Consider the following 13,297-nt stretch of genomic DNA (forward strand, 5'->3'; position numbering starts at 1 on the left):
AATTATGCCATGTACCACTTTGTTTTAGGGATTGGATGAACAAAGAATATGAAAAAAAAAATAATGTGGTGATGAATAAAATGTCAAAGAATCAAGACAAATGTATCTCATTTTCTTTTAAAACCAGGTTCACATATTAGCCTAGACAAAACCTGGAGCTAAGATTCAGTTATGAAAAGGCTACAGTATACTTCTGATTTTTATCTTAACTAAAATAATTTTATTTAGTTAATTACAGTACAGAATATTCTAAATACTATAAACAGAGTATTATGATTTGGCTACACAATGTTATTTACAGGAAATCACACAGTTTTTCCATCATTTAAGCTTGCAAGCAGTCTTTACAGTCTTTCATATGGATTTCAGCACCTTTCTGTGTGCAAGCAAAGACTGCTATTAGAAGCCCAACACTGTCCTTACTTTTGTCTTCAAACATTATAAGGGTCCAAAGTAAAAAAAAAAAAAAAAAAAAAATCTAGAACTCAGTAAATTGAGCATAGAGGTACAGAGAGTTCTTCCATGGTTTTAACTTTTCTTTGTGTTAGCTTGTGAGTCTTCACTTGCAGCAGGCTTTCTTCTTCACAGGCTGAGCATTGAGTCTGACCGTTGTGTCTCTCACCTTGTCCTCCTGCTCCATTAACACTCTGAGTAAACACAGACACAAAGAGGGGGGAAAAAAGGACACTTGCATGACCTGCGCCACCAATTAGAACTGTGCTGAAAATAAATGTGCTGTGTATTGGATTGGTTTGTTTTGATCTTACCTGGCCAGGTGTGTCAGGGACTCTGTCACATTCTTCCCTGTGTAGGCACTGACCTCAGAGAACATCACCTTGTTTTCCTACAAAAGTAGATGCACACAAATTCAGACACGCTAGTGTCTTAGAACAGGCAATAGTTGCCAAAAATGCATTAGAGACTTACATAAGCAAGTTGCTCAGCATCTTTAAATGACACCTCCCTGTCTTCATCCATGTCCATTTTGTTGCCGAGCAGGAGAATAGGGATCCCTTCTCCTGCTGCTTCCTGCGGAAATAAAGAAATTCAGCCTTTCATATAGTATTCCAGCCCTTTAGGGTTGTACTTTCTTTGAATGTGCAGATATGCAAGAGACATTAAAGACATAAACATAAGTGTTATACCCTAGCTTTTAATAATCTGCTGCATGGGTCGAGTTCTAAAATCAGACTTATTATTGGATGAACCTCTACAGTCAAGCAGCATTATGCAAAAACAAGGCTTGCACAGGACTGCGTGGGTCAAAGGTCTGACCTGGACATTGGTGAGCCAGGGCTGCACAGCCTTGAAGCTCTCCTCCACTGTAACATCGTACATCACCACCACACCTTCTGCCTTGCGGAAGAACTGCTTGGTTATGCTGCGGTACCTGTGCCAGTAACAGGGTTGGAATGTCAGCAGAGTGACCTGTTTGTTGTATGCGACTATAATTGCTGTTTAGGAATATCAGCCATTTTACACAAAGTCTCCCATTTTCATTCATACGAAATTTATACTTTATTGGTGAGCTTGAAGCTGCAAGATATTGCCAACAAATTTACTGAACTATCTTGAAGGAATCAGTCACTCACCTCTCTTGACCTGCAGTATCCCAAAGCTGCATGGCTACCTGCATATTGTCCAGAGTCAATGTCTTCACACTGTAGTCAATACCTGATTAAAAATTTGATATAATAATATAATATGAGGTTACACTTCTCACACTTAATTCACACTTGATTTTACTTCTTATTTTTATGGCAGTAGAGCAATGACATAAATGGCCACTAGGGGGATCAAAGCGTAACACTGACTGCATGTGCTTCATTCAAAGAGAGGAAAAAGGGAGGGAAAGGTGGTGACAACAAGGCATAAAGTGAGGATTGGAAAAGATGAAAGCAAGGATAAAGAAAATTCATCCAAAGTGACATAATCTCCAGTACAATGTGTGCTGGGGCTCTTAGAAAGGCAGTGTGACTTCGCAAGCCCTTTCATGTGACACTAAATCACCCCGCAGTCTTCTGGAAAGGCATCTGCAGCCACACCCGCACACATGCCCTTCAGATCTGTTCAAAACAGCCCCTGAAACATCAAGAAAATATGACTGCAGTGCCATTCTTCTCACCCACAGTAGCAGTTGTGGAAGGGTGGAAACGGCCCTCGCAGAAGGAGCGCAGCAGGGACGTTTTCCCTACGCTGGAGTTTCCAACCAAGACTACCTTAAACAGGCGGTCTGGGGCAAACAGTTCTTTCACCATCTGCAGGAGAGAAATCAGAATGAAAGTTTCAATTATCTGCCTCATTAGCTCGGCAGCAACTTATGTCAAAACATATATACAGTAAAAGTCCAGAGCTGTAAACATACCTGTGAGGTCTCCTTTCCCACAGGCTGACCTCTTGGAGACACAGGTGGTGTGTTTTTCAATTGAGTAAAGTAGGTTTTCCTTGCAGGAGGAGCTTCTTTTGACCCTGAGATGCAATGTGGGGTAGCAGTGAGGGCCCTCTGTGTGTCTTCTTCTTCTTCTTCCTCCTCATCCTGCTCGTCTTCCTCCTCGCTGAGCTGGTGCAGTAAAGGCTGGGATCCTCCTTGGAGCAGGTGGGGCAGGTGGTCCTCCTCAATAGAGATGACTCGGCGGAGGGGCCACCCATCTGGCGGGGCATCCAGCACCTCTTCTTCTTCTTCTGCCGCCTTCTTATCAATTTCAACTTTCTTTGATTTGTCTCTGCTCTTTCCCATCACCCTCTTGTTGCTGGCCATTTTGCTGGACGTCCTTTTGGCCTTTGCCTTCACATCATGCACTTTAGGTAGAGTGGCGCTGATGTGACCATTGGCTAAGCCAGAGGTCTTTTTTGTTGAAGGCCGTTGTTGGGACACAGGGCTGCTTGCAGCCTTGTTGGGGGAAGCAGGGATGGCAGCGGTGGTGTCATCTTCACTACAGGAGGAGGAAGCAACAAAAACGATTTGAAGGTGTTCTATAGGCAAGGCCTCCAGAGACTGGTAGGACCCATCCACCAACAGTGAGGCTCTTTGGAAACAGAGGAGAAACAGAGGATTTACTGGATCATTTTACTTCACTGAGATAAAAGCCTAGAGGCCAAAGTTCTTTAATATTTCTAATTGTTAACTGGATTATTTTTTGTGAGTATAAGGAATCAGACATCCTCTGTTTTTCCTCCTTTGATGCGTGATTTTCATTTCATTCTTCATTGTCACACAGGAAACAATCTGACAGGGATGAATCGTGTTAAAAAGAATATTTGGATGATAAATGAATCACCTTTTGGCTGGCTGGCTGCTGTCATCAAATATATTGCCAAGGTTCGCTCTCTGCTTCTGCTTCTTTCTGAGTGAGGTTCGAGGCTTGTTTAAACAAAGAAGGTGCATTACTGAACTCTTCTAACGGTGCAGTGCATTTAATGCAATTCCATAAAATACTATTTACTTACTACACCACAGCACAAGTCTCGCTCATCCTTTAAATGCTTGTTTATCTCTCTGTAAAGATAAAGAAGGGATATTACAGTATTTGTATATGTCTCATATGAGTCTTTGCAAATCCTTTAACTCAGTTTGGAATTCGATTTATGGGGTTTTGACAATTAGGACTGAACCAGAAGCCAAAAACAGTAAAAATACAGTCGTGGTCATACACACTCATCATGGGCATGAATGTCATGGTTATTTGATTTCTTTGAACTGTTCTTTTTCCATGGTGGAATGATTGTACAGCATGCATCTTTAATTACTTAAAAAAAAACAAAAGTTGGGTGCACAAATTTGACTTTAATCTTTTTATATTATACAGTGTAAGTAAGTTTGGACGAGTAAAGGTGAAGCTTTCAAACCAAAGAATACTACCACTACTGTCAAGCATGGTGGTGTGAGCATCATGCTCTGAGGCTGTTTTGCTGCCAGTGGCACTGTGGCATTGCACAAAGTGGATGGAATAATGAAGCTGGATTACCTCCAAATTCTTCAACTTCACCTCAAATCAACAGCTAGGCGGCTGACACAGTCAGGTGTTCCAACAGGACAATGATCAAAGCTGGTGTTGGAATGGGGAAAGCAGGCTAGCATTAAGCTTCTGGAAGTTCCAAACTTAATCCTATTAAAGATTTGTGGCCTATGCTTTAAAGCTGGATCCATGCCAGGAAACCAATGAACTCTACCAATTCTGCCAAGACGAGGGGTCAAATATCCAGCCAGAATTATGCCGGAAGCTTGTTGAGTGCTACCAAAAGCATCTGGTTGAGGTGCAACTTGCTAAAAGACATTTAGCCAAATATTAGTCGGAGGGTGTGTATGTATTTATGTATATATTTGAAGCTGTATGCATAAATTCAAACTTGTGCACCCAATTCTTGTTTATTAAAGTCATTAAAGATGCATGCTGTACAATCATTCCACCCTGGAAAAAGAACAGTTTAAAGAAATCATTAAAAGCCCAGAATTACCATGACATTCATGCCCATGATGAGTGGATATAACCTCCTGATCACAACTGTAACTAGTACCCAAGTCTGTAAAGTGCGGGGTGTCCTCATCATACCTGAGAAGGTCAAGCTGCTTCATTAGACTTTGCTTCTCCCTCTGCAGTCCTTCAGTTACTCTGTACATTTCCCTAAAACAAGACAGATTAACAAATTCACTTTGAAATAAATAGTGTGTATATGTTTGCATAGACAAAATAAGATAAGGAATTCTCAAATATAGCTGGGAATTAACTACAGAAGGGAAACATTAACACAAACAGTACTTCTACCCACATATCTTTCTCCTGTTGTAGCCGGGCGGCCTGCTCCTGCAGTATAGCCAACTGTTCCTGGGCCAGCGTCAGCTCCTGGCTGGTGTTCTCCAGCGCTCTGGACAACTCGTCATTGGTCATTTTCAGCTTGACGTTCTCAACGTGGCTCTCCTGCCTCTCACTGCTCAGCTCAGAGCACTGGTGCTCTAACTAAAGAGGGAGATATTTACAGGAGTTATAATACACTAATGCTGGGTAAGTGTACTTAGAGGGTATCTACACAGGGAACAGAACAGTATAGGCCTGGTATAAATCTAGCGAATCAGAAGAAAGCGGGTTAAAAGGAGAGATAATAATGCGAGGCTGTAGTGAGGGGCTGCACCAAGCCCAGTATGAAATACATTTTTATTTTCATTGTGAATCATGTAAAGCTCGTAGAAGTCCAAAAAAAATATGAGTTAAAAATTGTATCCATCATGTTTTTTTTTCAGTTTGTTACATTAAATAGGCCATATATAAAGACGTGTATCAGATGTGTGTAATCATTTTCCAGTTAAGTACAACATCTATCTCATAGGAATTGATTTCCCTGGGAAGTTTTGTCCATATTAACTTACTCGTTTCTGCTTTTGGAAAAGCTGTTCCAGCTCCCTCTCCTTCATAAGGAGCTGGTGCTCCAGGTCGTGGCTGCGCAACTGAAGTCGCTCAGAGTCCTGCAGGGCCGGAAGAAGAAAAGGTTCAACTTGAGGTTTAAAAAAAAAAAAACCACGCAATTAGATTTAAAGGCTCAAAAACTGCTTTGAATGTGATATAATCCATCCATAAGCTAAACTTCACTTATATCATTACCACTACTTCTTCTCCCTCTTTGGAAAATCCAGAATTTATGATAATGCACAAACTAGTTTTATACCTAATAATTATAATTATCTAGTGGTAGAGTGTGGGACATTTCATGTATCCATAACACACTTGTCTCAGCTTCCATATAGAACCACGACCGGCCTCTAAATTGGTTAGTTTGTTTTCCTCTTTTACTTGTGGTGAATTAAATAACACAGAAAGTTATTTAAATTTGAAATCAGTCGTCTTGTGTCAGACAGCGCAGTTCTGTACAGCCCAGTGCAGTACACAGAACTGGATTTATACATCTCACTTTGTATGTTGGGATGTTTGGACTTCTTTGGTTGCCATCGAGATGCTGCTTTGTTAGGTTTTGTTCATGTTTATACCTTTAGCAGCAGCCGCTCTTTCTCATTTTTGATCTGTGCCTCCATCTCTTCGTATAAATAGCGGATCTCGCTGTCATGCGTTGCAGCCTTCCTGAAAGGGGATATTAAGGTAAACTGTTTATCGAAATACATTTTTAGACAAGTAATGACTGGTATTTACATTCCCTGTGATGATTGTTAAGACCCAAGCAGCCAGTTAGTGAAGTCTAGAAGAACAAGCAAGTGCAAATTTTACATAATCTCAACAGTCATCAAGTATGTCATTCTGCATACTAGGGAAGCAAATACATTAATATACAGTAAAAAATAATTCCCCCTTTGCTTCATGTTTGACAGGTTTCCACACCAGTAGCAGGCAGTCACCGTGTGCTTCCAGATTAGTAGTCATTTGACATGGATAAAGAGGTCATTCTATAGAGAATTACAGGTAAATCTCATGCAGCTTGCTCTGGCTTGGGCCCACAATATAAACGCAAACCCACCCTTATGCCACTGATTATTTAGGTGACCAATGGAATAGAAGAATTACTGCTCTATGGTGATTTTTGGTGCATATAGTGTTTCAAAGAGTAGTCTTTTTAACCAAAAATTCACATTCATTATATACTTGATAATAACGATCCAGTGCTGTGCAAAAGTCAGACACTCATTTCTTTGTATTTTGGTTCCAATGACTTTATTTTACTGTACTGTAATTTTTTAAAGTGATCTTGAGAAGTAGTTTTTCAGGATTTCTGATGGTCTTTCAAAGTTTTTCTTTGGACATTGGCTGCTTTTTCACTCATTTTTAGTCCAGTCTTTGTACCTGACCATTTTCAGAGAAATGTTTTTTTTTCTTTTATGTTAAACTACTTAACACTGAACAATGAATCAGTCAAGCATAAAAAAAGGACCCTAACTGAAGCCAATGTTTCCTTCCCTATTTATTTGATCTCATGTCCAGTATTTCCTGTCACAGTTATAGTCAAGAAAAATCTTGTGAATGAGTAAAACACCACATAAAGTCACTTTATTTCTTTTGAGCTGCAAGTGCATTTGTGTTCCATCCTGCTACCTCTGGAGGGCGCTCTCCATCTCCTTCTTTTCCTGGTGAGCTTCCTTGATTTGGTGGGTGACCCGGGCCAGAAATTCCTCAAAATTGGACAAGAGATGCGGCTCATCACGTCTGAGCTGTGTCCAAAGGCTGCGCACCTCATCTGGACTGGAGAAAGGGAAGAGGACGATAGACACAGGGAGAGACAAAAATCAGCCAAAGCCTCTGGATGAGGCTTTCTGTCATCAATAATGGATCGTGACCAAAAACAAATAATGCATGTAGGGTTTTGCCATGATTAAACTCACTCCTCAAATACATTACTGGCTCCTAAGCTTTCCAACAGCATACAGAAGTGCCTCTCCTCCTCATCTTCAACTCCTGACAGCTTGGCTTCCCACTGGCTCTGGTAAAGGGCTTCCTTAGCTGGACCAGGGGCCTGATATTGGTCATCGGTCACAGAGATTCTCCGACCATGTAGGAACTGACCTGAAATAGACACACCTTTTATGCTTGAAAGTGAAATTCAAAAACACTATTTCCTTTGGCTGCTCCTTTCAGGGGTCACCACGTTCTCTAGCATTCTCTTCTGTCACACTGACCCTCTGCATGTCCCCCTTCACTACATTCTCTGTGGCCTTCTGTCTGGCAGCTCCATATTCAACATCCTTCATCCAGTACATCCACTATCCCTCCTCTGCACATGTCCAAACCATCTCAGCCTTGCCTCTATTAACTTTGTCTCCAAGCTGCTCAACCTGAGCTGTCCCTTTGATATACTCATTTCTAATCATGTCCATCCTGGTCACTCCCAAGAAAAATCTTAACATCTCCAGCTCCACCTCCTGTCTTTTTGCCAGTGCCATCATCTCTAAACCACACATTATAGCAGGTTTCAGTACCATTTTGTAAACCTTCCCGTTCACTCTTGCTGCTATCCTTCTGTCAGAAATCACCCCTGACACTTGTTTCACCCACTCCACCCTGCCTGCACTCTCTTTTTCACACATATATATTTGCTTTTTGTTTTACTATATGTTGCACTTGAAGCCAGTGTGTTCCTTTTCTAGGTGAAACTACAGGACACCATTTAAAATCAACTCCAAATGCTACATTTTACTGTCATTTGTTCCAGGTTCAACAGGCAGAAAGCTGTTTGGAGTAAAAAGTGTGATATATGTGAACCAAACTAAGAGCCTCTGATGGCAGGAAACCTACTGAATCCAGAGGTGAATGCCTCCAGTGTGAGGTAACCCGTGTGGTCTGTATCCAGCGAGTCAAACACGTCCTCCAGCTCCTCTGCGGACAGAGGCAGCTCTCTGTGGAGCCTCTGCCAAGAGAAACATAAACAAAAAGAACTTTTACTTTTAAGACACAATTTAAAAAAAAGTCACATGATAGGTTTGCACCTTAAATCTGCTACATCTCCCTCTGTAGTGTCACAACTCAGACAAAGCTTGCATTGAACGAACAAAGTGGCAGAAATGTTTTCTTGAAAAAAAAAACAAAAAACCTCAGCACAGGCTGCAGCAGCAAAAGGTGTGAAGCCCACAAGAGCTGCCCTAATTAGCTGAAAACACAGCTCACTAATGGTCAGACCTTTAAAGAGGCTTGTGTGTATTGTTCCCGCCTGTGCTCTCTCACTGCACGAGCTGCTGTGTTATATTCATAAACATTTCCATCATTGGTGCTGCTCCACCACTTCTCAAGCTGTTTGAGTGCTCCGAGTTCTTTAACAACGGTAATATGAAATGAAAAACTGACACTAAGTGTTCCCCACTCGGTGCTCACTGTTATTAAAGCTCCGCAGGACACTGAATTGTGCCACAGGTAAAAGCGTGTCCTTTTGAACTATTGTTCTTCTTAGCAGAAGCTTAATGCACTCACGGGTCCTCCATGGATTTTTAAAAAAGCTGAAAAAATGAGTGTTGAGGAATAACCAACCTCTCCCCCCCTCTCTTTTTTTTTTTTTAAAAAAAAAAGGAAAATAAAAATTCATATAGAGCTGATACAATTAGTAAACTGGTAGAAAATTTGGCAGCAATACTTTTAAATTGTTAAGGTATTGTTAAGTCTTACTTTCTGACATTATAGAAACCAGATAATTAATCCTTGATTCAAAATTGTCTTCAGTATATCTCCCCTAATAATATGGATCCTCAAGTGCCTGCAGACTTTACAGATGTGCTTTCAAACACAACACACACACACACACACACACACACACACACAGCCTCCATCTCTAACCCTCATATCAGTGCGAGTGATGAAGCCTTTTCCCTCCACATCACAGGTCTGGAAGAACTCCTTGGTCTTGTCCAGCAGGGTGATACGACCCCAGTCGGAGCCCCTCCTCTCTGGGCTCAGTCCAAAGCCATTCACCTTGTCCTCCTTCTCCTCCATGCTTCAAACTCGCTTTCTCTCTATTATTTTGTTGGGTAGTAAGTTGCATGTACTTTGGAGTTCTCTTCATTGGCCCTGTATTCAGTCCTCTGGGCCTCCTAGAGTCACCATGACAACAGAGGCAGGAAGTAGCACCAGATGATGAGATCACTGATAACTTGCCTGCTTACAGACACACTTAAACTGATTGCAGGTTCCTGTAAGATACACAGAAAACTGTCCTGAATAAGAAAAAATTGTATTAAGGTAATTTTAAGAAAATGAATGTTACACGAGTGGTAGAACATTGCAGCTACACAGTACTTCTCTTTTCTAGTAAGCCACTCGCAAAGGTATGTAAATACACAGTAAAGGATTATCTTAATACCCCACCATACAGAACACATGATGGCAGAATGCCTGCAAGACTGTTACAAGGAGCATATGAATTAATGTGCCCCCCTCTGTTTTCATCACGCCTTTGTTTTGAAGTGTTGTCGTGTTTGCACTGCTCTGAGCTGGAGTGCAGTTTATCCCATCAAGAATTCCAAATCTGTAGCAAGCGCTGCTCAAAGTGAAATATGAAAGGCAGGTGTGGGATTTTCAAGTGTTGAATTGGGATTTTTCTGAAAAAAGTTTTTTTTTTTAATTGGTGCAATTTTTATCTTGGCAATAAACTACATGAATACAAACTACTAAACAGCACTGTCATCTACTCTCTAAGCTAAAAATAACTTCCCTATAACTACAGGCCAGTGTGTTTACATTATGTTAAAAGACACTTAAACAGTATAACAAGTGAAGTTTTGGGCCTTCCTCTGCAGCATATACAAAACTCACGGCAAATTCTTTCTCCCAGCTTTAGCTCCTGTATCGACAAGTTGCACAGTTTTGTATTTGTTCTCTCTCTCTTTACATAAACCAGAAATAGAAGGAAAGGTCTTACCTGCTACAAACGACAAGCACAAGAAACCGAAGCCTTTTTCTCTGCTCTCAGTATTAACAAAGCTGTGACCGCACTGTGTTTAGGAAGTCTTGCCTCACAGACGAGTCATTCTGCAACCATGTGATGTCATGAGGAAGCGGCCTGAGGCGGGTTCCCCCCCGCTGCTCTCACACTGAGATGAGGTTGCAGAGTGAGCTTACTCTTTGCGACTACATGTGTACAACATGTTTATATGTAGTGTAAATAAGACAGAGGGATAATGAAGACCCCCAGCAGGATGAGTATTGATGTGTTACTGGAAGTTTAGTTGGTAATAAAAGCAAAACTTTTTAACTATTGTGTGTCATGGAAATAGGCAAAAACTTGACATTTACTGCCTATTTCAAAATAAAACTACTTTATGGGAAATAACACATTTATTCAATAAAAAAAAAAGCATGATGTCACTTTATATCTTATGATGCCATCTTGTGGTATGACAGTACAATGACTTGCAGTGGTCAGGAGCAAAAACACCGCAAAAATCCCATTACAGATGTAAAAACACTTTAATGTCAAAACAACCACAAGTTTCCATTTTGATTTTGCACAGAAAATCACAATCCTGATGCAGTCCACGAGGTTTTAAGTACAGTCCTCCATTAGCATTCAGTTCTGAGGAGGAGTCATTTCCCAGTTCCTTGTATCTTCTGAAGTAAATACTCCATTTGGAGGTTCAGATTTGGCTGTCCTTTCTTGGTCTTTTTGCTCAGCATCCGAAACGTCTCCATCTTTTTCTGTTTGTACTTCTGGATGGCCTCTTCTCTCTGCTGCTTGTTCTTCAAGTACTCCTAAAAACAGAAGAAAGACATTTTTTTTTTTTTTGGTTTGTTTTTTTAGTTTCAAAAACTGAAGTCAGTGATTTTATTTTTATTTTATTTAGTTAAACACTTCACCTCTTTCTTCTTTCTCCGCTTCTCTCGGATTCTCTCAAATTCCTCTTTGGTCTTCTGGTAAGAGGTTTTCCTCTCCATTTTTTTTCTCATGCGATTGCTTATTGGAATACTGGGAAAAAAAAAAAAAAAATCAAACATTATAAAAGCAGACTGTGTCTAAGCATTCCCCCACCGCCGCTCACTCTTGTTGACAGTACTGTGCAAAAGTCATGAGCCACCTCTCATTTACTTTATATTTCACTAGGGAAATGGGAAACAGGTGTGGCCATTTATTTAACACATGAAAACCTACATGAAAATACAGTATATAAGGAAAAACTGTTTGTACAATTCTAACAAGCTTCAAAATCAATATTTGGTATGACCACATTTATTCTTCAACATAGCCTGAATTCTCTTAGGCAACTTTCTTGTCATTTATTTAAGTAGTCTTCAGGAATAGCTCTCCACCAGGACGTTCAAAGCTCTTCTTTGGACGCTGGCTGCCTTTTGTTCTGTTCTCTGTGATGTGATCCCACACTTCTTTAATAATGTTGAAATCTGGGCTTTGGGGAGGCCAATCCATGACTGATAATGTTCGATTGTGTATTTTTCTATCCAGGTATGCTTTCACTGCATTGGCAGTGTGTTTGAGATCACTGTCATGCTGAAAAATTAAGCCAATGCCAATTAGATGCTTTCCAAATGTTCTAGAATGGTGGATAAAAATCTGATGGTACTTTTCTGAGTTCATAATGCCATCAATTTCAATAAGATCCCCAACATCACTAGCTGAAATGCAGCCCCAAAACATGACATAGGCCCAACTCTGTTTTACAGATGGCTGCATGCACTCACTGTTGGACCTCTCTCTTGACCTCCTTCACACACAATGACAACGATTTTAACCAAAAATGTCAAATTTAGATTTAACACTCCTTAAGACCCGTTGCTACTGATTTTCAGTTCAGGTCTTTTTTCAGTGAAATAACAGCCACTGTCCAAAGACAATCTTTGAGACCTTCAGAAAACCTGCTATTGCTCTATAATACTATTGTTCAAGACCACTTCAAAATCTGGAGAAGCAATCTTGAGGGTTGCCTCAAGATTTTTGCACAATGCTCTATGTGTGTGCAGACTTCCTCACCTTCCTTTCTGTGAAGCTGCCATTGGTTCAGGTTGGTTCCCGGACACCGCATCTTTCAGCTCAGATCCCACACTAACTCTTTCTTCACCGGCAGCTTTGGTCTGCAGTGCCTCATCATCATCATCATCATCATCCTCCTCCTCACCGACACCTTCCCCCATCTCTTTCACCTGCCCTTTCATCCTCAGCTTACTCCTGTTCACTCTATTCGACCAGGCTTCCTTCTTCAGTCTCTCTGCCTCAGCCACGTACAAATGCCTCAGATGTTCAGGATACTCCTCTTTGTACAAGTTTGTTGACCCCGGGTTCTTCTTCTTTTTCTCCTTCCGCAGCAGTTTGTTGTACTCATGTTTGACTTTCTGCTTCCTCTTGAAAGCAAAGCCTTGACCTGAAGAGTTATGATAAAGACTTAACGCACTTAAATAGCAGGAGAATCAAATAATTTAAAATCAGATTCAGTTTTATTATTTGACTTTTCATCATGTTTGTCTAGAATATTTAGGCTGCCCCTGCGTTGAGTTGCGTAAATTAACCAAACATCTATAAATTAGTTTCTCACTGTTCATGCATTACTTAAACAGAGTGGCTGTGTGGTGTGTATAAGCTCAGTCTTCTTTTACCTTCTTTTACGCTGCCTTTGAATACTTTGTGTTCGGGGATCCATTTCTTTTTCTTTTTGACACCCTGTGCGCCACTTTTCGTTTTCGTCAAGTCGCCCTCTTTCCCGAACTTCTCAATCTTCGTTTTTTTATCTGTTGGTGCCATGTGACTTCAGTCTTTTAGAAAAAGCTGAAATGTTTACAACCTACCATCGAGGTCAGCTAGCATGCCTTTTCTGTACAGACGCTGCGTGATGACGTATACAAGACAGACGTAAGAAATCGATTGCGGCAGGCGC

At 40.8% G+C, this 13,297-nt stretch overlaps 2 protein-coding genes across 2 annotated transcripts; both read right to left on the reverse strand.

The window, feature by feature from the left end:
• Positions 1-31: 31 nt before the first annotated feature.
• Positions 32-10,405, reverse strand: cracr2ab (calcium release activated channel regulator 2Ab). The gene is made up of 18 exons (XM_030720123.1): positions 10,339-10,405; positions 9,258-9,610; positions 8,229-8,340; positions 7,319-7,499; positions 7,032-7,178; positions 5,978-6,068; positions 5,363-5,458; positions 4,768-4,955; positions 4,551-4,622; positions 3,448-3,496; positions 3,279-3,361; positions 2,366-2,933; positions 2,126-2,258; positions 1,593-1,674; positions 1,276-1,390; positions 928-1,029; positions 768-844; positions 32-647 (listed from the first exon to the last, which is right to left on the reverse strand). Exons 2-18 carry the CDS (start codon positions 9,411-9,413, stop codon positions 560-562), a joined length of 2,340 nt encoding a protein of 779 aa, XP_030575983.1. The 5' UTR covers positions 9,414-9,610; positions 10,339-10,405; the 3' UTR covers positions 32-559.
• Positions 10,406-10,779: 374 nt separating this feature from the next.
• On the reverse strand, positions 10,780-13,164 carry ccdc59 (coiled-coil domain containing 59). The gene is made up of 4 exons (XM_030720419.1): positions 13,020-13,164; positions 12,400-12,787; positions 11,274-11,382; positions 10,780-11,168 (listed from the first exon to the last, which is right to left on the reverse strand). Exons 1-4 carry the CDS (start codon positions 13,162-13,164, stop codon positions 11,004-11,006), a joined length of 807 nt encoding a protein of 268 aa, XP_030576279.1. The 3' UTR covers positions 10,780-11,003.
• Positions 13,165-13,297: the final 133 nt, after the last annotated feature.

Source organism: Archocentrus centrarchus, chromosome 23 (assembly GCF_007364275.1).
Source record: "Archocentrus centrarchus isolate MPI-CPG fArcCen1 chromosome 23, fArcCen1, whole genome shotgun sequence".
Taxonomy (NCBI): Eukaryota; Metazoa; Chordata; class Actinopteri; order Cichliformes; family Cichlidae; genus Archocentrus; species Archocentrus centrarchus.